This window comes from Rhinatrema bivittatum, chromosome 7 (assembly GCF_901001135.1).
Source record: "Rhinatrema bivittatum chromosome 7, aRhiBiv1.1, whole genome shotgun sequence".
NCBI lineage: Eukaryota > Metazoa > Chordata > Amphibia > Gymnophiona > Rhinatrematidae > Rhinatrema > Rhinatrema bivittatum.
Window position 1 is genome coordinate 185,063,389 of NC_042621.1, and position 26,077 is coordinate 185,089,465.

The 26,077-nt window shown below is 41.9% G+C and overlaps 1 protein-coding gene across 1 annotated transcript in view; it reads left to right on the top strand.

Moving 5' to 3' along the window:
- DRGX (dorsal root ganglia homeobox) overlaps nt 1-24,817 on the top strand; it is a 61,815-nt gene extending 36,998 nt beyond the window's left edge. The window contains exon 6 of the mRNA XM_029610762.1: nt 24,465-24,817. Coding sequence (XP_029466622.1) covers nt 24,465-24,727 — 263 coding nt within the window. The 3' untranslated portion in view covers nt 24,728-24,817. The remainder of the gene's footprint in view (nt 1-24,464) is intronic.
- Nucleotides 24,818-26,077: the final 1,260 nt, after the last annotated feature.

Sequence of the window (26,077 nt, forward strand, 5' to 3'; positions counted from 1 at the left end):
GCGCAACCGAGCGCAAACAAATCTATGCCTGCGCATATGTTTTAAGATCTGCCCCATAGTCAAAGCAATCAAAGAAGAAAGCAAAGACTCTAAAGTTGATTTTATCATCTATCTGGGAACCAACGACCTTGCTAGAAACAGCATCCAAGCGGTACAGAGAGATTTCCAGTCTCTAGTGAAGCAGATTAGTCAATTGGCGAAGACTGTTGCCTTTTCAGAAGTGTTACCTGTTCATGGAAAGGGGAAGGAGAGGTTAAGCCATATTAATAACTTCAATGTATGGCTCAAATCCTGGTGTACGGAACAAAGTTTTGGATATATTGGGGGCTGGGGCCATGTATGGAACAGTAAAAAGCTCTTTGTCAAAGATGGCTTACATTTGCTATGGCAGGAAAAAGGATACTAAGAGATACTTTCAAATCCTATGTCATAAGGCATTTAAACTAGATGCCGGGGTGGCAGAAGGAAATTAGAATGTCACCCCCCAAAAGCAAATGCAATGGAAAAGGGTGAGTGGTTAACAAAACCCAGTTAAATAAGTCACAAAAGGAGTCCAAGAAAAGCAGTAACCTGAACAAGAAAAGCTGGAAAGCTTTGAGCACAAATACAGATTGGGCAATAAAATCCCAGATCTGCAAGCCCTAATGGTGGAGGCGGACTTGGTCATTGTTGCTGTCATGGAGACGTGGTTCACGGAATCTCATGATTGGGATACTGCCATACCAGGCTATAACTTGTTAAGGAAGGTCAGAGAGGACAGAAAAGGGGGAGGATTGGCTCTTTATGTCAAAAACAATATCCAACATCTGAGCTGCAAGGAAGATGGAGCAAAGAAGAAGCACTATGGGCCAACCTAAAAAAAATTGATGGGGAATCCATTTTTATTGGAGTGGTTTACAGGCCTTCAAATCAAATAGAAGAACTTGACAGAGATCTGATTGAAGACATCCAAAAGATGGGAAAGAGGGGAGAAGTGGTGATTGTTGGAGATTTTAATCTGCTGGATATAGACTGGAGAATCCCTTCTGCAGAATCTAACAGTAGTAGAGAGATAGTGGAAGCCCTGCAAGGGGATCTGTTCAAACAAATGGTAATGGAACCCATGCGGGAGGGAGCTATACTCGATTTAGTGCTCACTAATGGAGATAATGTCTCTAATGTCCAGGTAGTTGCCCACCTCAGCACCAGTGATCATCAAACGATATGGTTTCATATCACAAATAGGATACAAAGAAGTCGCACGAAGACCCGAGATTTGCAGTTCAAAAACACAAACTTTGTTGAAATGGGGAAGTACCTGGAGGAAGAACTAGAAGGCTGGGAGAAAAAGAGATATGTGGAACAACAGTGGGCCAAATTAAAAGGAGCAATTGCCAAGGCACTAATCTATATGTTAGAAAAGTAAAGAAAAGCAAGAGAAAAATGAAACCTATCTGGTTCTCAAAGGAGCTAGCTCATAAAATAAAAGCTAAAAGAACAGCGTTGAAGAAATATAAAGGATCCCAAAGGGAGGATCACAAGGAAGAATATCGGGTGGAACTGAGGGAAACGAAGAAAGTAATCAAGACAGCAAAAAGTCAAGTGGAAGAAAGGATTGCCAAAGAGGTAAAGCGAGGTGACAAAACATTTTTCAGATACATCAGAGAAAGGAGAAAAGACCAAAGTGGTATAGTGAAATTGAAAGGTGAAAAGGATCAATGTGCGGAGAGAATGAAGAAATGGCAGAAATATTAAACAAATAGTTCAGTTCAGTGTTCACTAAAGAGGACCCTGGAGAAGGATCATCGCTAGTTAACAAGAAACTGGAGGGGAGTGGAGTAGATGAAACTCCATTTACAGAAGAGAATGTATGGGAAGAGCTAGAAAAACTGAAAGTGGACAAAGCCATGGGGCCTGATGAGATTCATCTCAGGATACTGAAGGAGCTCAGAGATGTGCTGGTGGGTCCGCTGCGTGACCTGTTCAATAGATCCCTAGAAACAGTGGTGCTGAGTGATTGGAGAAGAGTGGTGGTGGTCCCACTTCACAAGGTGGGAGCAGAGAGGAGGCTGGAAACTACAGGCCGGTTAGCCTCACCTCGGTGGTGGGAAAAGTAATGGAGTTGCTGCTGAGAGAATGAATAGTGAACTATTTACAGTCAGAAGAATTGCTGGACCAGAGGCAGCATGGATTCACCAGGGAAAGGTCCTGTCAGACAAATCTGATTGACGTTTTTGATTGGGTGACTAGGGAATTGGATTGAGGAAGAGCGCTTGATGTCATCTACTTGGATTTCAGCAAAGCTTTTGATATGGTCCCGCACAGGAGGCTTGTGAGTAAAATGAGAAGCTTAGGAGTGAGTGCCGAGGTGGTGGCTGGGATTGTAAACTGGTTGGTGGACAGAAGACAATGTGTGATGGTAAATGGAGCTTACTCCGAAGAGAGAGCAGTGTTAAGCAGAGTGCCGCAAGGATCAGTGTTGGGACCAGTCCTGTTCAATATCTTTGTGAATGACATTGCGGACAGGTTAGAAGGTAAGGTTTGTCTTTTTGCAGATGATACTAAGATCTGTAACAGAGTGGACATGCCAGAAGGAGTGGAGAGAATGAGATGGGATTTAAGGAAGCTGGAAGAGTGGTCGAAGATATGGCAGCTGAGATTCAATGCCAAGAAGTGCATAGCCATGCATATGGAGTGTGGAAATCTGAAGGAATTGAATTTGATGGGGGCTGAAGGGATGATGTGCACAGAGCAGGAGAGAGACCTTGGAGTGATAGTGTCTAATGATCTGAAGTCGGCGAAACAATGTGAGAAGGCGATAGCTAAAGCCAGGAAAATGCTTGGCTGCATAGAGAGTGGAATATCTAGCAAGAGAAAAGAAGCGATGATACCCTTGTACAGGGCCTTAGTGAGGCCTCACCTGGAGTACTGTGTTCAGTTCTGGAGACCGTATTTCTGAAGGGACAGAGACAGGATGGAGGCGGTCCAGAGAAGGGTGACCAAAAAGGTGGATGTTCTACATAAAATTACTTATGAGGAGAGGTTGAAGAACCTAAATATGTACACCCTGGAGGACAGGAGAAGCAGGGGTGATATGATACAGTCTTTCAGATACTTGCAAGGTTTTACTGATCCATGGTTAACAACAAACCTTTTCCGTAGGAAAAAAATCAGTAGAACTAGGGGTCACAATTTAAAACTCCACGAGAAAGACTCAGAACCAATGTCAGGAAGTATTTCTTCATGGAGAGGGTGGTGGATGCCTGGAATGCCCTTCCGGAGGAAATGGTGAAGATTAAAACTGTGAAGGATTTCAAAGGGGCATGGGATAAACATTGTGGATCCATAAAGGCTAGAAGATGGGAATGAAGAGAAAAGCCATGGAGGTGGCTTCCTGGAATGGAGGCTACTACCTGGTGATTACTACCCTTACTCAAAAAGCCTTCACACGACCAGCTTTAGATCTTGACCCATCGGTGGCGAGGTTGATGGATAAAGCCGGCCTAATAGCTAAGTAAACCATTCTGGCAAATTGGACCTCTACCTCGCCTCCTCATTACAATCAGTGGGTACAAAAAATGATTAGGTTGGCGACTTTTGAGCAAATTACGGCAAATACACAAAGTGCAGGATGGAAGCAGTCCACATTAGCCCTTTGGAAACCCTTTCTCGAATATCATGCCCAGGGGTCCTTCATGGACATTACTTCCGAGTAAGAACTTGGCTTTCAATTTGTTTTCAATTTGTTTTCATACTATGCTGGTACTCTTCTTATAGCATGAGAAGAACTATGACTTTTATTATTGTTACTGTTCTCTTTGTGATTATTGGAATTCATCCCCCAATATTATCACTTAGCACTGTGAAGTAGGGGAGGGTGGGGGGAGGGGTTAGATGGAGATGGGGGGGTAACTCTAGCTGTTCTCTGTGTCAGAAAGCGGGGATCAAATGGATGTTTTTTCTTCAAGCTCTGTTGTATTTCTACAACTAATCAGTCAAGCTGAATGTTCTCAAGAGGTTTCTTTCCAATGATCTTCTGCTGGATGACAAATGTTGGAAAATGTTGGAAAAAAATTTTTTTTTGATGATTATTAGAGATGTGAATCATGTGATCGATCGTCTTAACGATCGATTTCGGCTGGGAGGGGGAGGGAATTGGATCGTCGCCGTTTGGGTTTTTAAAATATCGTGAAAATTGTGAAAATCGTGAAAATCGAAAACCGGCACACTAAGACATCCCTAAAACCCACCCCGACCCTTTAAAATAAATCCCCCACCCTCCCGAACCCCCCTAAAATGCCTTAAATTACCTGGGGTCCAGTGAGGGGGAGGGCGGGAAAACCGGCACACTAAAAAAACCCTAAAACCCACCCCGACCCTTTAAAATAAATCCCCCACCCTCCCGAACCCCCCCAAAATGCCTTAAATTACCTGGGGTCAAGAGGAAGGGTCCCGCTGTGATCTTCCACTCTCGGATCTCCGGTGCTTGTAGAAATAGCGCCGGCGCTACCTTTGGTTTTTCCGTACGGAAAAACGATTCGCGGCAGGAGATCGCTCCTGGACCCCCGCTGGACCCCCAGGGACTTTTGGCCAGCTTGGGGGGGCCTCCTGACCCCCACAAGACTTGCCAAAAGTCCAGCGGGGGTCCGGAACGACCTCCTGCAGTCGAATCGTGTTGTCTACGGCCGGCGCATTTTGCTCAAAATGGCACCGCAAATGGCGCAGGCCGTAGACAACACGATTTGACTGCAGGAGGTCGTTCCGGACCCCCGCTGGACTTTTGGCAAGTCTTGTGGGGGTCAGGAGGCCCCCCCAAGCTGGCCAAAAGTCCCTGGGGGTCCAGCGGAGGTCCGGGAACGACTTCCTGCATGCGAATCGTTTTTCCTTAAGGAAAAACGATTCGCGGCAGGCGATCGCTCCCGGACGGACGCTCCCGTACGCTCCCGGACGGACGCTCCCGTACGCCCCGGAAGGACGCTCCTGTATGCTTCCGGACGGACGCTCCCGGACGGAAAAACGATTCGCATGCAGGAAGTCGTTCCCGGACCCCCGCTGGACCCCCAGGGACTTTTGGCCAGCTTGGGGGGGCCTCCTGACCCCCACAAGACTTGCCAAAAGTCCAGCAGGGGTCCAGAATGACCTCCTGCAGTCGAATCGTGTTGTCTACGGCCGGCGCCATTTTGCGCAAAATGGTGCCGCAAAATGGCGCCGGCCATAGACAATACAATTCGACTGCAGGAGGTCGTTCCGGACCCCCGCTGGACTTTTGGCAAGTCTTGTGGGGGTCAGGAGGCCCCCCCAAGCTGGCCAAAAGTCCCTGGGGGTCCAGCGGTGATCCGGGAACGACTTCCTGCATGCGAATCGTTTTTCCGTACGGAAAAACGATTCGCGGCAGGAGATCGCTCCCGGACGGACGCTCCCGTACGCTCCCGTATGCCCCGGACGGACGCTCCTGTACGCTCACGGACGGACGCTCCCGGACGGAAAAACGATTCGCATGCAGGAAGTCGTTCCCGGACCCCCGCTGGACCCCCAGGGACTTTTGGCCAGCTTGGGGGGGCCTCCTGACCCCCACAAGACTTGCCAAAAGTCCAGCGGGGGTCCGGAACAACCTCCTGCAGTCAAATTGTGTTGTCTACGGCCGGCGCCATTTTGTGCAAAATCGCAGGTCAGAATAGGTGTATGGTACATTAATTAGATAGTATTGGAGTGGTCAAAGACTAGATTAAGGTGAGAGAATCAGGGCCTCTGTAGAATAAATTATAAAATAGCTGAGTATGTAATTGATAGAAGATAGGGGAGGGGGAAGCAGTCAGTCTAGATTGGTACATAGTGCAATGAGTAAGCATGGATGTAGTATTGGACTGTAGTGTAGTGGAGCTCATGTAGCAAGCAGTTAAGTCTGAGTCAAGGGGAAATTAAAGCAGCAATTGGATGGAGCTGGCATGCTAAGCCATGAAGCTCCATTTGGAGAGGTCAGTCTGATGGGTTCTGGCTATGGGCCAAATGCATTAACAAAGAGCCAGGTTTTTAGTTTCTTCCTGAAGGGGAGGAGGTTGGGTTCATCCTGATGTCCAGCAGTATTGAGATCCACTGGGTGGGGGCAGATTCTGAAAAGATCTTATTTCTTGTGGTGAAAAACCACATTACCTTGGCAGCTGGTATTACCAGGTGAGTGTGAATGGACTTCTCAGCTTGTGATGTGAAAATAACGCAGGTGCGATTCATTTAACTTGGGTTGTGAAAAATACCTATGCGGTACCAGGAAATTTACCCTACCACCCCCCCCTTTTTTATCACAGGCACTATTTTTGCTATATTTATAGCAATTGATGAATCTAGGCCCAAGGAAGATAATTTGAATATGATTGTGGAGGAATGATTTAAACCAGGCAAGGTCTGGGCCTGAGAGACCTAAGTCAATTATGCAGGAGATGAGGAGTTTATGGTCAATAGTGTCAAATACCACTGAGAGATCCAGGAGGACTAGTAGAGCCTGTTGGCCCCTGTCCAGATACAACATAGATCAGGTTAGTGCAGTTTACGTGGTGTGAAAGGGTCTGAAGCCAGATTGGAAGGAGTCCAATGCTTTGTGGTTTGTAGTAGTTCCATTAATTGAAGCAGAACAGCATTTACAATGATTTTGCTGAGTAAAGGAAGGTTTGAAACTGGTTGGTAGTTGCTGAAGGTGGTTCAGTCTTGGCTAGGTTTTTTGAGTAAGGATCCATTTGACCTTTGGATTTTTTCTCTCTTCTTGACAAGCAGGAATATCCTGTGCTTATCCCATGCTCTCTTGAATTCTGTCACTATTTCTGTATCCAAATCAGAAAAAGAAAAGGGGATGGGCCAGTGTAAAGTCACTAGTTTAATGTGAAAAGAATACCCAATCAAATGCTTCCAATTCAAATGAGATTTCAACGTAAACTGTTAATAGGAAGAAAAGACTTAATTTGACACAGTGAAAACATTTTTTACACATATGGGGGCGGATTTTCAGAGTTACGCGTATAACCCCGAGAATCCACTCCTGCGCGCGCTGAGCCTATTTTGCATAGGCCCGGCGATGCGTGCAAGCCCCGGGAAGTGCGTGTGTCCCGGAGCTTGAAAAAAGGGCCGGGGCGGGGCAGTCTGGGGGGGGGGGGGGCGGGGTAGGGATGGGGCCGGAGCCTCCAGGCACACAGCGTTCTAAAGAATTAAATTTATAAATCCATCGTTTTCACTTTGGAAAAGTTCTTTTATATGATCTCCTCCACGAAGATGTTTTTCAGTGTGATCAATAACAAAAAAATTGTAACTGTTTCAAATGCAATACCGCTTTACAGAAATTTCTTATTTGGATGTTTTTAATCAGGAGAAATGACGAAGATCACATCTTAACTACAGTCTATAGGAATAAAAGTGATTTCAGCACTTTTCTTCACTACTCCAGCGCTCATCCAAGGAGTCTTTGGGATAGCCTCCATGTCTCACAGTTCCTCAGATTCAGGCATGCCTGTACTACTATTTCCATCTTTAAAACTGAATCTAAGAAGCTTTTTGTACAATTTTTTGCAATGTGGCTATCCATATGACATTGTGACAAAAGCCTATAAGAGAGCACTGTTTTATCCAAGAGAAGCTTTATTGAATACAGCATAAGTAAGGCCTGCATACTGCAGATACTTTGACATGTGTGCTTAAATATTCTCATCTTTCTTCAGGAGTTAAGAACATACTCTGGAAACATTGGAGAATGTTATCCTTACATAGTTACTTTGCAAATATATCATTAAGGGTTGCGCATTCTAGAAATCATAATTTAAAAGAGAAAATGTGTCCAGTTCTCTTCAAGGATCCAATCATTTCTTTGGACATCAAAAATGTGGACACTGTCATACTTTTGACATTATCGTCACTCAAGGAATTTATGCATTCCAATTACTAAGAAAACTTTTTCTTTATGGTTTTCTACTATGTGTGCATCAATATTTGTTATTTATGTTGTAATGAGTCCATGTAACAAGTGATATGTGGGCAAGCAGCCAGAAAGTTTTAGATGCAAATTTCAGAACATCAGAGTCGCTTAAAAAAGAAATGTATAGAAACACCATTGGCATTGCATTGTATCTCATTAGGCCATACATTTGAACAGTTACAATTTTTTGTTATCATATTGAAAAACATCTTCGTGAGGGAGATCATAAAAAAAACAAAAAACCCCCCAAAAAACAAAAACAAAAAAACCCCCTGCCAAAGTGAACAATGATGGATTTATAAATTAAATTCTTTAGACCCCTATGGCCTAAAATTAGATATTGAATGGTATTATTTTTTATAATGATATATGCCATTGATAATAGTGTTATGTTTTACATTCAGGATTGGTTCTTTTGAATTACAGCTGATCAATTAGGATGTGTTTACCCCTAGAAGTGTGCTGCTCTCAGTTGTGGTGTCATTTTGTATGAAAGCTGTTGAGGAGACAGATGTCACTGAAAAGCTTATGTTGATATTGATTTTTTTTTTCATGAGTTGAGTGCTTTAAATGGCATTGATTGTTGATTTTTTGATTTCTATTCCCAATATAATTTTGCTTATTTATTTATTTATTTATTTGCCGGGTTTTATATACCGTCATTCGGTTTTGCCATCACAATGGTTTACAAAAAATAAGATGGTTTACAAAATTAAGAAGGTTTAACAAGGTTTTCAAAAAGGTTCAGATTATTGTTAACATATAGACATCATATACAAAATTATTTGTTGCTCAGTTTTACTCATTTCAGTTCTTTGTTATAGTATAAACTTGTATTGCATTCCCAGTTTTCTTAGGGTTAAACCGGAGGGGGTTGGCATTGTTTTATTCATTGGGTGAGTTAGTGAGTTGATATGCTTTGGTGAACATCCATGGTTTTAGCTCTTTTTTGAAAGTTTTTAGGTTTTCTTGTGTTCTGATTTCGATTGGGAGGGAGTTCCAGAGTGTCGGGCTTCCAAGAGAGATTGCTCTCTTTTGCATTGAGGTGAGTTGTTTGGAGCGGGTAGGTGGCATCTTTAAAAGTCTTTTATTTGCTGATCTGAGGTTTCTGTTTGGAGTGTGCAATTTTATGGAGGAACTTTATTTATTTATTTGTTTAGTGCTTTTCTATACTGACATTCATGATACAGATCATATCATATCATATTGGTTTACATGGAACATGGGGAAATAACATTAACATAACCAAGGAGAAAGCGAAAGTTACAATAAAACGGGTACTCAAACTGGGAAGAAGAGGAGCCAGTGTTGGAGGAAACTCGGAACTAAACAAATTTCAATACAACAATATTTACAGTAGCAGTAAAGAGGGTGCGATAACTAGAGGGCCTTGGAGTGTGCCTGTAGCTGGGGAGGTCCCAGATTAAGGGAAGGCTTGTTGGAATAGCCAAGTCTTCAGTTTTTTTCTGAATGTCAATAGACAGGGCTTTTGTCTGAGGTCAGAGGGCACAGCATTCCAAATGGTTGGCGTCGCTGTCGAGAAGGCTTGCTTTTTGGCCAGTTTGTTTGTTTTTCATATATAATTTTATGTAGTATGGATAGTATTTTGTATTCTATCCTGAATTTTATTGGTAGCCAGTGCAGTGATATAAGTGATGGAGTGATATAGTCATGTTTTTTAGATCCTGTGAGGATTCTTGCAGCTGCGTTTTGTAGGATTTGGAGTGGACGGATGTTGTTTAGAGGTAAGTTGAAAAGGAATGAGTTACAGTAGTCTAGGTTGGAGAAAATGAGTAATTGAAGGACTGATCTGAAGACGTTGGTGGAAAGGAATGGTTTTAATTGACGAAGTGTTAGTAGTTTATGATATCCATCTTTGATTTTTGTTGTGATGTGGTTTTTGAAAGAAAGTTCCTTGTCAATTATTACTCCAAGATTGCGGGCATGATTGACCGGAGATATAACCGGTTTTTGGTTCATTAGGTTTAGTGGTGGAAGTTGAGGAGAGTTGTTCTTTCTGTCTGATATGATTATTTCTGTCTTGTTGAAGTTAAGGATGTGTTTTAAGTTAGTTAGTGTTTGCTTTATTCTGCTTAGGTAAGTGGCTGTTAGTTTGTATGTTTCTTCTAGCGAGTTTTGTATTGGGATTAATATTTGAATGTCATTAGCATAGATGAAGTGGGTCAGATTCAGATTTGATAGGAAGTGGCATATTGGAAGCAGATAGATGTTGAAGAGCTTTGCTGATAGAGTGGATCCTTGGGGAACTCCAGTGTTTAGATTAATTTTCTTTGAGAGGGTATCATTGAGCAGGACTTGGTAGGTTCTTTGTGAAAGGTATGAAGTGAACCATTTTAAGGTTGTTTCCTTTGCCCCAATTTCAGATAGACGGTCAATCATGATAGAGTGGTTTACCGTGTCAAAGGTCGAGTAGGACTGGAAGATAGCTGTGACCATTTTCAAAACCTTTGAGTACGAAGTCGTTCATTGTTAGTAGTAGAGTCTCCGTGTTCAGTTGTTTTCTGAAGCCAAATTGCATTGGTAGTAGTATGTTATTTTCTTCCAGATGGTCAGTGAGACATGTGTGGATGATTTTCTCAATGATTTTGGCAATGAATGGTAAGTTTGATATGGGTCGGTAGTTCAGTGGGTTTTCTGGATCAAGATTATTCTTTTTCATAATGGGTTTGATGATTGCAGATTTTAGGCATTCTGGGTAGTTTCCTTCCATGAGGGAGAGGTTTACAATGTCAGTTAGCATCTTAGATATTGATGGTTCAAGATTTTTTATTGTCGTGATGGGTAAGGCGTCAATAGGGTGTTTGGCTGGGTTCATTTTTTTAATGATCATTTGGATTTCCAGAGAAGATGCTGTCTCAAAGTTGGGCCAGCTTGTTGTTTGAATGTTCTGTATTTTCTTATCTTGTGGATCATTTTTGAGGTTGTTATTTATGAGGATTTTGATTTTTTCATTGAAGAAATCTGCGAAGTCGTTACTAGTGTATTGTTACTAGTGTATTGTTTTAAAGAAGCTACCCTGATGCATCCTCTCTGGTGAAACGTTATTCACATCAGACTATAGCAATGGATATAAGACTCCACTTCTATAAGCTGCAAGTCTACAAGTTGCAAGTTAATTATCTTTGTTTTCACAAATTTATTTGGAGCTCAATATTGTTGCATTAAGGAGGTTTTTGACTTATTAGTCTACTGTTTCTGTCTTTATCACTTCCCCGTGCATCCACTACTGTTTCTATAAACATACAGATGTATACAAAAGTTTAGTTGCCCCTGGTCAAATTATATGTTTCAATGGATCTCTAAATTGGGGTCCCCAAACTATGGCCTGAGGACTGGATGTGGCCCTTGGCCAAATTTCATCCAGCCCCCAGCAACAACAGCAGAAGGAGCTTGATCAGGCCCACAACAGCAACAACAAAAAGAGCTTGATCTGTCTTCCAGCAGCAGCTGTGGGAAAGAATTTAACATCTACTATCAGCTCAGACACTTGAAGCCAGAAGTGCAAGAAGCAGCATATCAGAGTGGTGAAGAAAGGGCATATCCGTGAAAGGCCACTACTGGTTGATTGTGTTATGCATTGCTAGCTTTAATGCTGTCTGTTCAGGTGGAGCCCCTTGGGCCAAAGAGAGCGAAATATGCTACAGCACAGACATGAGCAGTTTTAGGCTACAGCATAGTCATAAAGTGTTTTCGCCATGGGGAGGAAGGCACTGACAGTATTGAGCCATAGACCCTGCATGATTACTAGGAAAGCCAGCTAAAGGTGGAGTTTCCCAGAGCTCCCTACCATGCTGCCATCTCTTCAGAGCTGGGGGTGGGGGGGGGGGGGAGAGGGCATGGAAATTTTACCCTAAGGATATAAGCTAAGAGATGTGTTTCGGGGTTTTTTTTTCAGTTCGTGGTTCGGTTTGGGTCCCCCGCGGATAATTTTGTTTTTTCCATGGTTCGGATTTTTTTTTTTTGTGGTTCCCGAATTTCGTGTTAGTGCGCACTATCATGAAATATGAATTTTTCTGAAATTTTGGAAAAATTTCTTTTGTTTTTGAGCGCTCTCAAACCATGATGAATTAGACAATTTTGCTGAAATTGTCTAACTTGTTTAAAACGAATGCACATCTCTATAGGCTATAGCGATGCACAGTATAGAAATCCTCATTATTATAAACCAGATAGCAAGTCCCCTTGTCTTTCCCTGGTTAAGGGTCTCCAGAAAAAGTTGTTTGCTCATACCATGAAACTGGCATATTGCAAGAGAAGGGATTAAGTAGAGATGACTCAAGAGTGCAAGGGGGTATGAGTGAGAGTGCACTATTCACACACAAAAACTCTATCTATCCATCCTCCCTGACCCCTACTTCATTAGGCAGGTTAGGTACTGAGGAAGAGGTTGAGGCAGAGAACAAGATTGCTGTGGGTATGACAGAGTTGTCAATTATGCAGAAATCTAGAAATATTATTAATAACAGTCAATCTGCCACCTTCTTATACCCCTGAAAACCTTGCCTCCTGCCTTCCCCTTTCCCCCACATTTCAAATCACCAAAAGGGCTAGATATGATCCTCCCCCAAATCCTTCTCAGCAAAAAAACTCACAAGGGGCTCTCTCTCATCCCCCTTCCCTCTCCCCACCTCCAGCTCAGCAAATTCTGAGAAAAACCTCCACCATGTCCCTTATGTTCATTTGAAATAGTCTATATGGCCTTTCTCTTGAAAAGTTTGGGTACCTCTGCTGTGAACAGAAGCTGACATAATCTCTACATGGTACAAAGTGAAATACGGGGGAAGAAAATGGGAAGCTGTTTTTTACTATAAAAATAATTTTTTGCTCTGTTTTTAATCTTTTTTGTTTGTTTTTATTTTTAATTATTTATTTTTTATTTTTTGTTTTCTAATTTGTCTTGCTATTGAAATATTGCTAAGGTTATTCAGATTAAGAGAAGAATATTTTTGTTACTCTGGCCCAGCGTTGTTTAGTTAGAGGCTTTGTTTTGCCTTAACTTTCCCTATAAATATATTATTAAATTTCAAGGGTTAAATATATTTTCTTTGATCCTTCTCAGCTGCATACTTTCCTCTCTGAGTGGCAGGCACAGGCTGATATTCCCCTATCTCCAGATCCAGGAACCACTATTTCACCCATTAATACAAACACTATTGTAGAATGAAAGGGATAATCTCAGTTTGTTGTTTAGTTTATCCTGTTTGAGAATATCTCTTGGATATTGGGTTTGGGTTCCTCATTTTGGTTGTTTATTTTGACCTGAAAGATTATTATATATTTCTTATGTTTTCCTTTTGTTACTCTAAGTATCTTTTCCTCCTTTTATGTTGTTACTCAACACATATTTACTTGGATGCATATTAATAATGATATAAATTTAAAAAAAAAATATGGTGCTGATAGCCCTGAGGCTGGCGTAAAAGAGATGTCACGTTGGTACCTGGCTGAGGTACAGTTGGCACCATTATGTTTTATTATGGCCACTGCCTTATTTCAACACCATTTGCTACCTAGAAATCATCAGACATGATCACCCTAAAGTGTATATTCTGGCTAGTTCATATCAGTTTCTCAGCTCCTTCACACCCCCCCCCCCCCCGCCATCATCTACCAACTGCTTGTATTTCCGTACCCCAAATGCATGACTGTCATGCTGGGCACTCATCCCCTCCTCATGCTGTCCTAGACCACTTTTCATTCTGTCTGCTTCTTTAAAGGTTTCCACTCTTTTGCAGATTTTAGTTTCATCTGCAGAAAAGCAATTTTTTCCTTCTGCAATATCATTCACAAAAACATAAGAACATAAGAAAATGCCATACTGGGTCAGACCAAGGGTCCATCAAGCCCAGCATCCTGTTTCCAACAGTGGCCAATCCAGGCCAATCCAGGCCAATCCTGGCAAGTTCCCAAAACCATTGCTAATGGCAGTGGCTATTCTCTAAGTGAACTTAATATCAGGTAATGGATTTCTCCTCCAAGAACTTATCCAATCCATTTTTAAACACAGCTATACTAACTGCACTGACCACATCCTCTGGTAACAAATTCCAGAGTTTAATTGTGTGTTGAGTAAAAAAAGAACTTTCTCCGATTAGTTTTAAATGTGCCCCATGCTAACTTCATGGAGTGCCCCCTAGTCTTTCTACTATCCGAAAGAGTAAATAACCGATTCACATCTACCCGTTCTAGACCTCTCATGATTTTAAACACCTCTATCATATCCCCCCTCAGTCGTCTCTTCTCCAAGCTGAAAAGTCCTAACCTCTTTAGTCTTTCCTCATAGGGGAGTTGTTCCATTCCCCTTATCATTTTGGTAGCCCTTCTCTGTACCTTCTCCATCGCAATTATATCTTTTTTGAGATGCGGCGACCAGAATTGTATACAGTATTCAAGGTGCGGTCTCACCATGGAGCGATACAGAGGTGTTATGTCATTTTCCGTTTTATTCATCATTCCTTTTCTAATAATTCCCAAAATTCTGTTTGCTTTTTTGACTGCTGCAGCACACTGTACCGACGATTTCAATGTGTTATCCACTATGACACCTAGATCTCTTTCTTGGGTTGTAGCACCTAATATGGAACCCAACATTGTGTAATTATAGCATGGGTTATTTTTCCCTGAGAACCTGATCTCTGATGCACCCTCATTAATCACCCCTCTTTCCTCAGAAAAAATTCCATTTACCATCATGTTCTTTCTATCATTAAACTATTTTCTAATCCAGTCTACCACCATGGGGCCCACCACTTAGGTTGAGTTTATTTTTAGCCTCCTGTACAGGACAGTGTTGAAAGTTTTTCTGAAATCCAAGCACACCCTATCCAGTACATGGCCCCATTTTAAAAAGCGGGAGAAGGCTAAAGAGGACGTCTACATACTATTAGAATGTGCATTGTGTTTTGTGATATCTGAAAGTCAAATGTTCCTGCCCCAGTAATCCCTCTAAGAATTCCCAAAACAGCTTGACCCCCTTTCCTGAACTGAAGGGTCTATTTATTGCAGACTATTTATTGCAGAGGATGCAAATGTTATTGACTCATATTCTGCATGTAAGTGATTATCCTAGTGCATTTCTTACATGAAAATCCTATGATCCTCTCAGATGCTGTTCCCACATTATGTGCATCTTAATGGTTTTTAGGATGCTGATCCTGCAGAATGGTGACTAATATGTGGAACTAATTAGTTTTTTATTCCAAGAGCACCTGGAAGTGCGCTGTACTGCCTATCTCATTTTCAGGAACCCCCAATCAACTGAATGTTGTGACACCAGGACATTACCCTTCAAAAACATAGATTTCGTTTCCTCTTTCCACTTTAGACTTCTTTTAAGTGGCTTACAGTGGGGACTCTGAACTGGGTAAGGTTTGTCTTCTACCCCTGATTGGAATGCCACACCATGAGAGAGAGTTTAGTAATACAGTGCCACATGACAACTTCCTTTAGGTGGTGAGTTTCTCGTGGCATTTGCCATGGGTATTAGACTAGATTCTAGCCACCTTATAGACTTTACAGGATGAACATCTCAGAATAAGCTATTTTTAAAGTAAGAAAATATTGCTGTACCACACTCAGCTTTGTATTAGCCTGTCCAGTTATGGAAGACACATTCTTAACCCAGGCTGCTTTTAAAACAGCCCTTTAGAAACAGTCTAACTAGTATGCAAATGAAATTAAGTTTTCCCCAGCTGATGCTAGAGGGAGTGGAAGGTAGTCTCATTATATAAGTATATGAGGAGGACTCAAATGCTGAGAGTAATGTTGCCAGCTACATTCATTTGAGAACTGATTGCTGAAAAGTGGGTTGAAAGGAATATCTAAATCAAGTGAAGATTAGCAAAAGGATGCTTATGAAAGCCTACTAGGTATACCCTGAAAATGAGGCAAACATGACAAAATGTAATTTTGTTATGCCGTTTTTTTCTAATCAAAGGACATTTGCTACATTTGTGATCCTTAGTGGATTGTGGTAGCCTTAGTAATAATTTTCAGTCTGAAATGCATGTTATACAGCATGCATGGAAGAAGCAGAAAAGCTTTGATTTAATTGAGCAACTGAGCTATAAAAAAAATGTAAATAAAAAATTATTTTTTTACTTTCTGCCCTTCTTTTGTGCTGAAAATCAGCAGCTGGGGAATGCTTTGTAACCTCCCTCCATGCCTATTCTAGATGTGGATGATAGTAAAATATGGGAGGGGAGTAGGTATGATAGATATCTAAAACACTGAGTAATAAAGAATGGTTCAGATGTTCTATTTTGTCTAATGCATTCTAGGACCAACAGCAGGGGTGGTCTTACCAATCATGTAAACAGAAGTTAAACAAGTATGCTGAGATATACAGCACCCTAATGGGTCTGTCCTTCAACTTGGAATGCAAATGTGTACATTAGCTGATTTTCCTGCATATCCATTCTTGTGACTTTCTACATGCCAATGAATTTCACCGAACCAAGCTCATGGGTACATTGTCCATATCCTGAAGGGTTTATAATATAAAGTGAAGTGCAGGAAAGTATAGTGTCATGCTCAAGACCATTTGGCAATTAGCATTTAGTAGACAGAGGAACTGAACCTGGATCTCTCGATTTACAACATTGTGTTTAAATCATTGGACACAATTGTCAGTTCCTGATGTTAATGTGGATTGATAAAAGGGAGGGGTAGAAAGTAAATAAAACATTCTTATTTTCTTTCTTTCTCATCCCCATTATGTTCTATGTTTTATTTCCAGAGATAGCTGAATCCAATGTGTCAGTATCGGAATGGGGCATGTCAACTCTTGTTAAGTCATTATTTGGGAGAGGGGTAAGAATTTGTGGAATTAAAAAAGAACCAATGAGTAAGAAAGAGAAAGCAGATCAATAATTACTCTAGTGTGCTAGATGACAAACTGATGGGATTCATATTGCCTTTTCCATTTTCCATCCATTTAACATTCCATAATCAAATGATGGTGCTGAATAGTATTTTACTCATCTGTTTTTAGCACTGGAACAAAACAATGTTTTTGAAACTGTGATTTTATTGTTAGTGAATATTTTGTTCTGTTGTTAATTGATTCAGTAATGATGAATTTCAATGAGGTGTGAAGATGGTTTAAAAATACCTTCTTGAAAGCACAGATAAAATTTATTTCAAAGATGGCCATCCAAGACAGACACCGTGCCGGGAGCTCTTTACTTCAAAATTTTATCTCGGTTTCTAATGCTTTCCTAGACCTTTATGGGTAGGAAAAGAAAAGATAAAACTGGTAGTTTACCTTGAGCTCCCATTCTGATCAGAGGACCAATGGACAGCCATGTTTGTTTAGCTATTAGATCCAGCAAAAGGAAATCAAAGTGAAGATTCTTCAGCTGTTGTAGGAGTTTTGCTGAGTTCAACCGAGAGTACCCTGATCAGAAAGACCTGATCCTGGAAGCTCTGGATTTGCCACAGGAAGATCAGTGCTTGATTTTTGAGCCTAGGACTCAGGGGTCCCTGGATGTGCCTCTGTATGTGAACATTTCAGAAGCAATGGAGTCTGTTTGAAAGGAGATGGAAATTTGGTTGGACAGCTGATTGAGATTAGCAGAGCCCTGGGAAAAAGCCCATAGAGGGTTAGTGTGCTCTGGGAGAGAGTCAAGGGTAGTATCATTGTAAGATAACCAGGAACAGAAAGCAAACATAGGGCCTCATTTTCTAAAGTATCACAGGCCTGCGATACTTTAGGGAATGAGGGGTGGGGGGCTGAAACGGGGAGCGGGCCTGCGCTAGCCGGCAGCGATCCCCCCGTCGCGGAGCGATTGCTGCCAGTTTCGCACCCAATAGCGCCACCATAGAAGGTGTAGCTATTGGGAGCGAACTCGGACGTAAAAAGGGCCTTACCTTTTTGTCATCTGCGGCGTCTTCACGGAGTCGGCCCCGGTGATGCCCCGACTCCTCCTCTTCCGGGGCCGACTCTGCCCCCATTTTGGTATCGCACGCGATAAGGGACATTTCACATGCGAAACGTCCCTTATCGCGTGCGATCCAATTAGAAAAAGAGGCCCATAGTCTTAGATTCTTCAAATTGCTATATTTATCATGGGAATATGGTGCATTAGCAGCTGCAATAAAGAACATAAGAACATAATAAATTGCCATGCTAGGTCAGACCAAGGATCCATCAAGCCCAGCATCCTGTTTCCAACAGAGGCCAAACCAGGCCACAAGAATCTGGCAATTATCCAAACACCAAGAAGATCCCATGCTACTGATGCAATTAATAGCAGTGGCTATTCCCTAAGTAAACTTGATTAATAGCAGTTAATGGACTTCTCCTCCAAGAACTTATCCAAACCTTTTTTGAACCCAGCTACACTAACTAAAAAGGGGCATGGCTATGCAAATTTTGATATTCCACATCACGTAGATAAAAATTGTAAGCCGCAAGAATGTTTTGCATCATGGGATGCAGTATTGTGGTGTGTGATGCATTAGTATGTCGTGTGCCCAAACAGGGAGATGTGCGCACAAGTCAGGCTGATATGCGCAGAATAGGTTGTAAAGCTGCCTAAATACACGCGAATCTCCTGTTGTGCACACATGTGAAAAGGAGTGAAAAAGTGGCAAGATGTTGGCTTGTGGAGGGGAGACCAATAGATGTGTGTGTATATACTTAAGCACACATGCTCATGTACATATCAAATAGGATGCAAATGTAGGCGCTTTCAGCCTGTTTGATACTATCTGCGCATATATGTGCATATGTAATATAATAGCCAGCATTAAAAACATGCAATAGCATGCATTACACTATTGCATAATGCGATAATGCCCTCATTTTCATTAATCCCACCCAAACCCCTCCCGAGTCCTGCCCCATTGAAAAGTTTTCATTTGTGCCACACACTGTCATAACTATCATATGTGTTATGGCGTTATCACGGGTGTTAACACCATAACGGATTTTGATGAATGACCCTGTTAGCCAATTAAGTTTGACTTAACAGCTAAGCGGCATTTCAATATTGGCCTCATAGTATCTGGATTTTCCGAAGGTATTTGACAAAGTCCCTCAGGAAATTAAAGTCACACAATAGGAGACAATGTCCTACTGTGGGTTGGTAACTGGTTAAAAGACAGGAAACAGGGTGTTGAACTAAATGGTAAGTTTTCTCAATAGACAGAGGTAAATATTATAATGGTGCATCCTAGGGATCTAAACTGGGTTCTGTGCAGTTTAATATTGACATAAATGATCTGGAAAAGGGAGCAATGACTGAGGTGATCACATTTGAAGATGACACAAAATTATTCAAAGTTGCTAAAATATGAACAGACTGTGAAGAATTGTAGAAAGACATTGGCAGAGTGGGGAATTTAGCATCTAAATGGCAGATAAAATTTAATATTGAGAAGCTCAAGGTAACATAGGGAAAGGTAACATAGGGAAGCTCAAGGTAACATAGGGAAAACATAATCTGAACTATAGGTGTACAATGCTGGGTTCTGTATTAGGATGCACTGCATAGGAAAATGATTCATTGTGGACAACATGTTGAAATCCTCCATTTAATGTACAGTGGCTGCCAAAAAGCAAATACAATTTTAGGAATTATTCAAAAAGGAATGGAAAATAAAAAAAACAGTGGATATCATAATGCTTCTGTATTAATCCATAGTGCTACCACACCCTGACTTATGTGTGCAGTTCTGACTGCCCCATTTAAAAAATATTAGAGATGTATATCTATTTTTCCCAAATGAGAAAAAGGAATGATTCAGTTTTTGATTTGGTTTGTTACAAACCAAACCAAAAATTTGACTCATTTGAAAATATCTGGACATTTCAGAAAATGTTTGGATTATGCACTCTTTTGCTAGGGAGCTGCCAGTCCTCCGGCACCCCCCTTCCACCTGTGATGTAAAATTGTCATGCCAGGGAAAACCACCAGCCCCTGGAATCCCACCTTGCAACCTTCCCCTTTATAAATGTTACACCCAATGCCCCCCAACCTTTCCCGCCCTCCCTCCAGAAGCCATAATTATTCATAGCACTGACATCCTCACCTGTCAAACTGAAAATCAGTATCAAAACCTCCCTGCTGATCCCTTTCGCTCCACTTCTGGGAAGTTCCACCTGAAAAGGATCCAGAGCCTAGCTGGGAAGGCACAAGCTTTGCTCCTCTGAGTTAAGCATCCAGCATTGCTCTGACCACTTTTGTTAGTGTGCACTAGCAATGTTGCTGTCAGATCAATGCTAGACCTTGGTAGAACATAGGCTTACCATCCTCATAACATCTAGCATTGCTGTCAGAGCAACTGTGGATGCTTAGCCAAGAGGACCAAAGCTTGTGTCCTCCTAGCTTAGGCTTTGGATCCTTTTCAGGATGGATGTCTTGGAACTGGGGGGAGGGAGGGGGATCAGGATGAGGAGTTTTGGCACTGATTGTCTCTTCAAGCAGATGGGAATTGTCCCATGTGATTTGGCTTCTGCTGGGAGGATGGGGGATGTGTGTGTAAATGGGGTATCTGGCCCAATAAAACTATTGGGCATGGGTGCAAGGAGGGATGCATGGGTACTAGCTGCTCCCTCCCCAGTATAACAATTTTAAATTACGAGTGCAAATACTGTGCACTATTTACTGAAAATGAAAAATAAAATGAACAAAACAAAAAAACCCAAACAAAATGTCATGAACTGAACCTTAAACCCCCATAGAAACAAACCAAAATGAATATCTTTTGCCTGCACATCCCTAAGAAAGATATAGCAGAACTGGAAAAGGTACAAAGAAAGGCAGTAAACATGATAAAAGGGATGGATTAGCTCCCTTGTATAGGAAGGCTAAACAGTTTAGGTCTCTTCAGCTTGGAGAAGAAACAACTGAGGGAGGATATGATAGAGGTTTCTAAAACCATGAGTGGAGTGGAGCAGGTAAATAGGAGGACAATTATTTACCCTTTCAAATAGTCCTATGATTGGGGTGCATACCATGAAACTAAAAGATAGCAGGTTTAAAATAAATTGTAGAAAGTTGTTTTTTTTGACTCAACATGCAGTCAAGCTGTGGAATTTGTTGCCAGAGGATGTTGCATCTTGCATAGCTGAGTTTAAAAGGGATTGAGACAGACACGTTCCTGGAGGAAAAGTCCATAAACCTTTATATTAGCCAGACAGACTTGGGTAGGCAACCGTTTAACCCTGGGAGTGCGCAAAAAAGGAATAGATCTACTCTTTGGGATCAGTCAGTCTGGATTAGCCACTGTTGAAGAAAGAATGCTGGACTGTAAGGACCTTGGTCTGACCTGGCATGGCTCACCTTTTATTGTTATGAAATCAAGGTTTATATCTCTAGTTCTTTCTCTTGCTTGCAGTTAGCTCCCTATTACTGCTTGAGGAAACCCTGGCACACTTCCTTGTTCAAAGCTAACCTTTAAAAAAAAATAAATTGTAAATTACAGTATAGAGAAGCAAAAGAAAACAATTCAAAAGCTAAGAATTTAAATCACTGTAGTATAATTCTTTGTAGTGTGTTCAATTATTCCAGTTTCAGTGGATCTCATTATGTGTGCTTTCAGGAACCTCATGAAGCCATAGCATAAGCTATTTTATCATTTAGGGTCACTAATTTTAAAGGTCTTGTTTGGCTCTTAACAGTTACATAAGCTGGTTAGTCAGTATGATACATGGATGTTACAATGCACTAGGGATGTGAATCGTTTTTTGACGATTTAAAATATCATCCGATATATTTTAAATCGTCAAAAAATCGTTAGGGCCACGATACAATACCAATTCCCCCGATTTATCGTTAAAAAATCGTAAATCGGGGGAAGGGGGAGGGCAGGAAAACCGGCACACTAAAACCCCCTAAAACCCACCCCCGACCCTTTAAATTAAATCCCCCACCCTCCCGAACCCCCCCCCCCAATGCTTTAAATTACCTGGGGATCCGGCGGTGGTCCAGAACGGTGGCGGTCCGGAACGGCCCCCTCAGTAGAATCGTGTTGTCTTCAGCCGGCGCCATTTTTCAAAATGGCCGCCGCAAAATGGCGGCGGCCATAGACAAAAACGATTCGACGGAGGAGGTCGTTCCGGACCCCCGCTGGACTTTTGGCAAGTCTTGTGGGGGTCAGGAGGCCCCCCCAAGCTGGCCAAAAGTTTCCTGGGAGTCCAGCGGGGTTCCGGGAGCGATTTCTTGCCGCGAATCGTTTTCGTATGGAAAATGGCGCCGGCAGGAGATCGAGTGCAGGAGGTCGTTCAGCGGCGGTCCGGAACCCCCGCTGAACGACCTCCTGCAGTCGATCTCCTGCCGGCGCCATTTTCCGTACGAAAAAGATTTGCGGCAAGAAATCGCTCCCGGAACCCCGCTGGACTCCCAGGAAACTTTTGGCCAGCTTGGGGGGGCCTCCTGACCCCCACAAGACTTGCCAAAAGTCCAGCGGGTGTCCGGAACGACCTCCTCCGTCGAATCGTTTTTGTCTATGGCCGCCGCCATTTTGCGGCGGCCATTTTGAAAAATGGCGCCGGCTGAAGACAACACGATTCTATTGAGGGGACCGTTCCGGACTGCCGCCGTTCTGGACCACCGCCGGATCCCCAGGTAATTTAAAGCATTTGGGGGGGGGGGGGTTCGGGAGGGTGGGGGATTTAATTTAAAGGGTCGGGGTGGGTTTTAGGGGGATTTAGTGTGCCGGCTCACGATTTTAACGATTTTTCACGATAGTTTACACACCCAAACGGCAACAATACGATTCCCTCCCCCTCCCAGCCGAAATTGATCGTTAAGACGATCGAGGACACGATTCACATCTCTACAATGCACTTTCAAGCAAGTGAACTGTCCTTTTTCAGGAGAAGATTGGTTAATAACATGCCAGCCTTTATTCAGACTTATTTTAGCGGTTATATTTTCTACTATTTCATGTTTTGATATGATGGACACACCTTTTTACAGGATTTCTCTTTTATGATGCATTTTAAAACTCTTCCATGGTGGACCTCTAATATCTAGTTTTGCACTCTGCTTAATCAAGCAAAACAAAGAGGAGTTTTACTGCTTTATCAGAGCCCTGACTCATTTGCTGGTGACAAGGTGTTGCTGAAATAGCCCTCATTTACTGTAGAGAATCAAGTTCTGCCCCTGCAGTGACAGCTAGTTTTTAGCTCATAAACCATGGTGGAAGTGGGTGTCGAAAGATGTAGTCTTCTCTATCAGCCACAGGGCACTTTAATTCTTAGCTTTTTTATGGAATAAAAGGCATGGGAAAGTATGGAAAATACTAGGGGTTCTCCATGTGTGCTTTCTTACAACAGTTAAAGGGGAAAGAGCAAGAAGAGAATCATTGTAGGGGAAGAAAAGTAGAAAAAAGTTCAATTGCTCATCACATAATTCTTTTTAAGTTCATTGACACAAAATACTTTATTAGAGAAACCTGTTTCATGTATTTCTGTAGCTTCATTCTGTGGCTTTTGTCCGCTCTTTTTATAGATTCTCCTTTTTAATATTCTTTGTATGTTCAGAAGCAGATTAAAATAATTGTATTTATACATCAAATGATGTGATTAATGTATTTTTGTTAAAACCCTTCAATAGTAGGGTAGCTACATCATGAGGTTTTACCATGGGCAGAGAATAAAAGAAAACCTTTTGTTTGGGTTTTATAGAATATATTTGGGGGGTCAATTTTCAGATGCTGTGCGGCTCAGCTAGTAAGTTAAATAAACTTATCAGGGTAGCTAGCAAGGTATATTCAGTGGCGTGGTTGCACCGCTGAATATACATGGCTATCTTAAACTTAGCCGGATAAATTTATCTGGATAACTTTAGGACAGGTCAGCTTCACGACCAGAGTTAGTCGGATAAATTATCTGGTTAAATCTGAGTATTGGAGTTGGCCCGATAACTTAACTCCGATCCTCTCTGAAATGCCTCCTGCCTGCCCCTGGATCACTCCCAATTTACCCAGCTAAATTAAGTTGCTGAAAATGTAGGTTTTGCCATTTAGATGGATAACATTTAAATTATCTGTCTAAATGCTTTTGAATATTGACCTCTTGGTAAATAATAGACTACCAACTATATATTCTATAAAACCCAAACAAAAGGTTTTCTTTTATTCTCTGCCCATGGTAAAACCTCATGATGCATCATGCCCCAAAACAAACTAATTCAAATTTGTGGAAGTTTGTAACAATCTTGAATCATTCAGGTCACTGAAAATATTCTAACAATTATTTTTTTTTAATTCTGGAAACCTTTAACACTATAAATATTCAAATGTTTGACCAGGATGAGCTAACTCCAGTCCTTAAGGGCTATACTTAGGTCTGTTTTTATGGATATCCAAAATGAATAGTCATGACTTTATATATGATGACCCCAATTTAAACAGAACTACAGCAAATATGCTTCTTTCTTTTACAATGGAAATCTGACCTGTTTGCGACCTTCAAGGACTGGAGTTGGCCATCCCTGCTTTAGACCTTTGTGTTAAACTTACTTTTCCTAATGGAACCATTTCTCTTTTTTCGTTTTAGGAAGCCCACTCTGTTCCTGCTGTGTACCCGACCCTATGGGGCTCTCTTTCTTACCCACTTACGGCTGTCAAAGTAACCGAACAGCCAGTGTAGCAGCACTACGCATGAAAGCACGGGAACATTCGGAGGCAGTTCTTCAGTCTGCTAACCTTCTCCCTTCTACAAGCAGCAGCCCAACTCCCTTGGCAAAACCAACTCAGGAGAATGCTCAGGACAAGCCCTCTCCGGGCAAGGAACAAATGGAAGTTGAAAAGAATGTATGAGAGCAACTTCCTGTATTATTTTCAAATGAACCTGCAGCCAATAGAGGAAAATGCTATAGTACATATCAAATTGCCCTGTCTGTGGCTTGATTTCTACACACCCGGCAGGAAATCTTGAAGTCTCTTCAGAGTGCAAAGATCAGATGCAAGACTTTTTTGTCCTTGGTTTACACTTGGTTGCACTGAAAGATTCCTTTTGATTTAATATTTATATTAATTTATTTATTCAATTCAATAATTTATTTAATAATGTGTGCATTGTTTAGCTGTTTATTTTTCTTCAATACCAAAATACTATAGAGGCCAATATTTATGAGGTCATTTAGTGGATAAGTTATGCGGCTAAATTAGCCAGATAACTTGTCCGGTATATTCAGTGGGATAAACGTCTTGATGAATATACTTGTTTAAAGCTATCCCGCTACCTATAGATGGGTAACTTTAATCCTAAGTGGGCATTGGTTGAATATGGCTGGTTAGACCTAACGTTATCCAGCCTCATGTGGCCGGATAACTGGCTAATTACCTGGATATCTTCAGAGATATCTTCAGAGATATCCAGGTAAGTAGCATGCCTTTAAAAAAAAGGCACCAAGTCCCAGGCCTTTCGGCCTAATGCCCACCTCCTCACCACCTATATCAGTGATGGTGAATTCCAGTGCCACAAACAAGCCAGGTTTTCAGGATATCCACAATGAATATGCATGAGATAGAATTGCACACAACGGAGGCAGTGCATGCAAATCTCTCTCATGTATATTTATTGTGGATATCCTGAAAACCTGGCCTGTTTGTGGCACTCAAGGACTGGAGTTCACCATCACTGACCTATCTCAACCTCCCCTTTTCCCTGGAAGTGTAACGTCTGCAGTACACAGAATGTGTCCATTGTTGTTACCTAAGTAACTCTGGAAACGTACTCTGGGATTGCTTAGCACAGCGATCCCCGCAGAACAAGAGGGCAATTTGCAGGATAACCGGTCTGGGTGGGAGGGTATCTGGCTGATGAGGGGGGGGGGTGAGTGGATGTTTGGGGTGGCAGAAGGGATAAAGTTAACATTTTTATTGGGAGGGGGCTAGCGGCACTTGTCTTCTTGCACTTTACTGTGCTTTTTAAAGATTGGTACCCATTTATTTGGTGAGTGGGGGATAGGGAGGTTTGAGACTGGTAGTGGAAGGGTGGGCAATGGACCAGGAGGCCCAGGACTTGGTGCCTATTTTTTTTTTTTTTTAAGGGTGCGCTACCAGGTAAGTTGCTAGTTATCCTGCCACACAAAGCCGGATAACCTGGCCAGATACACCCGAAATTCGGCTGAGTTAGCCGGATAGTGGTACCCCCTTCATGCAACG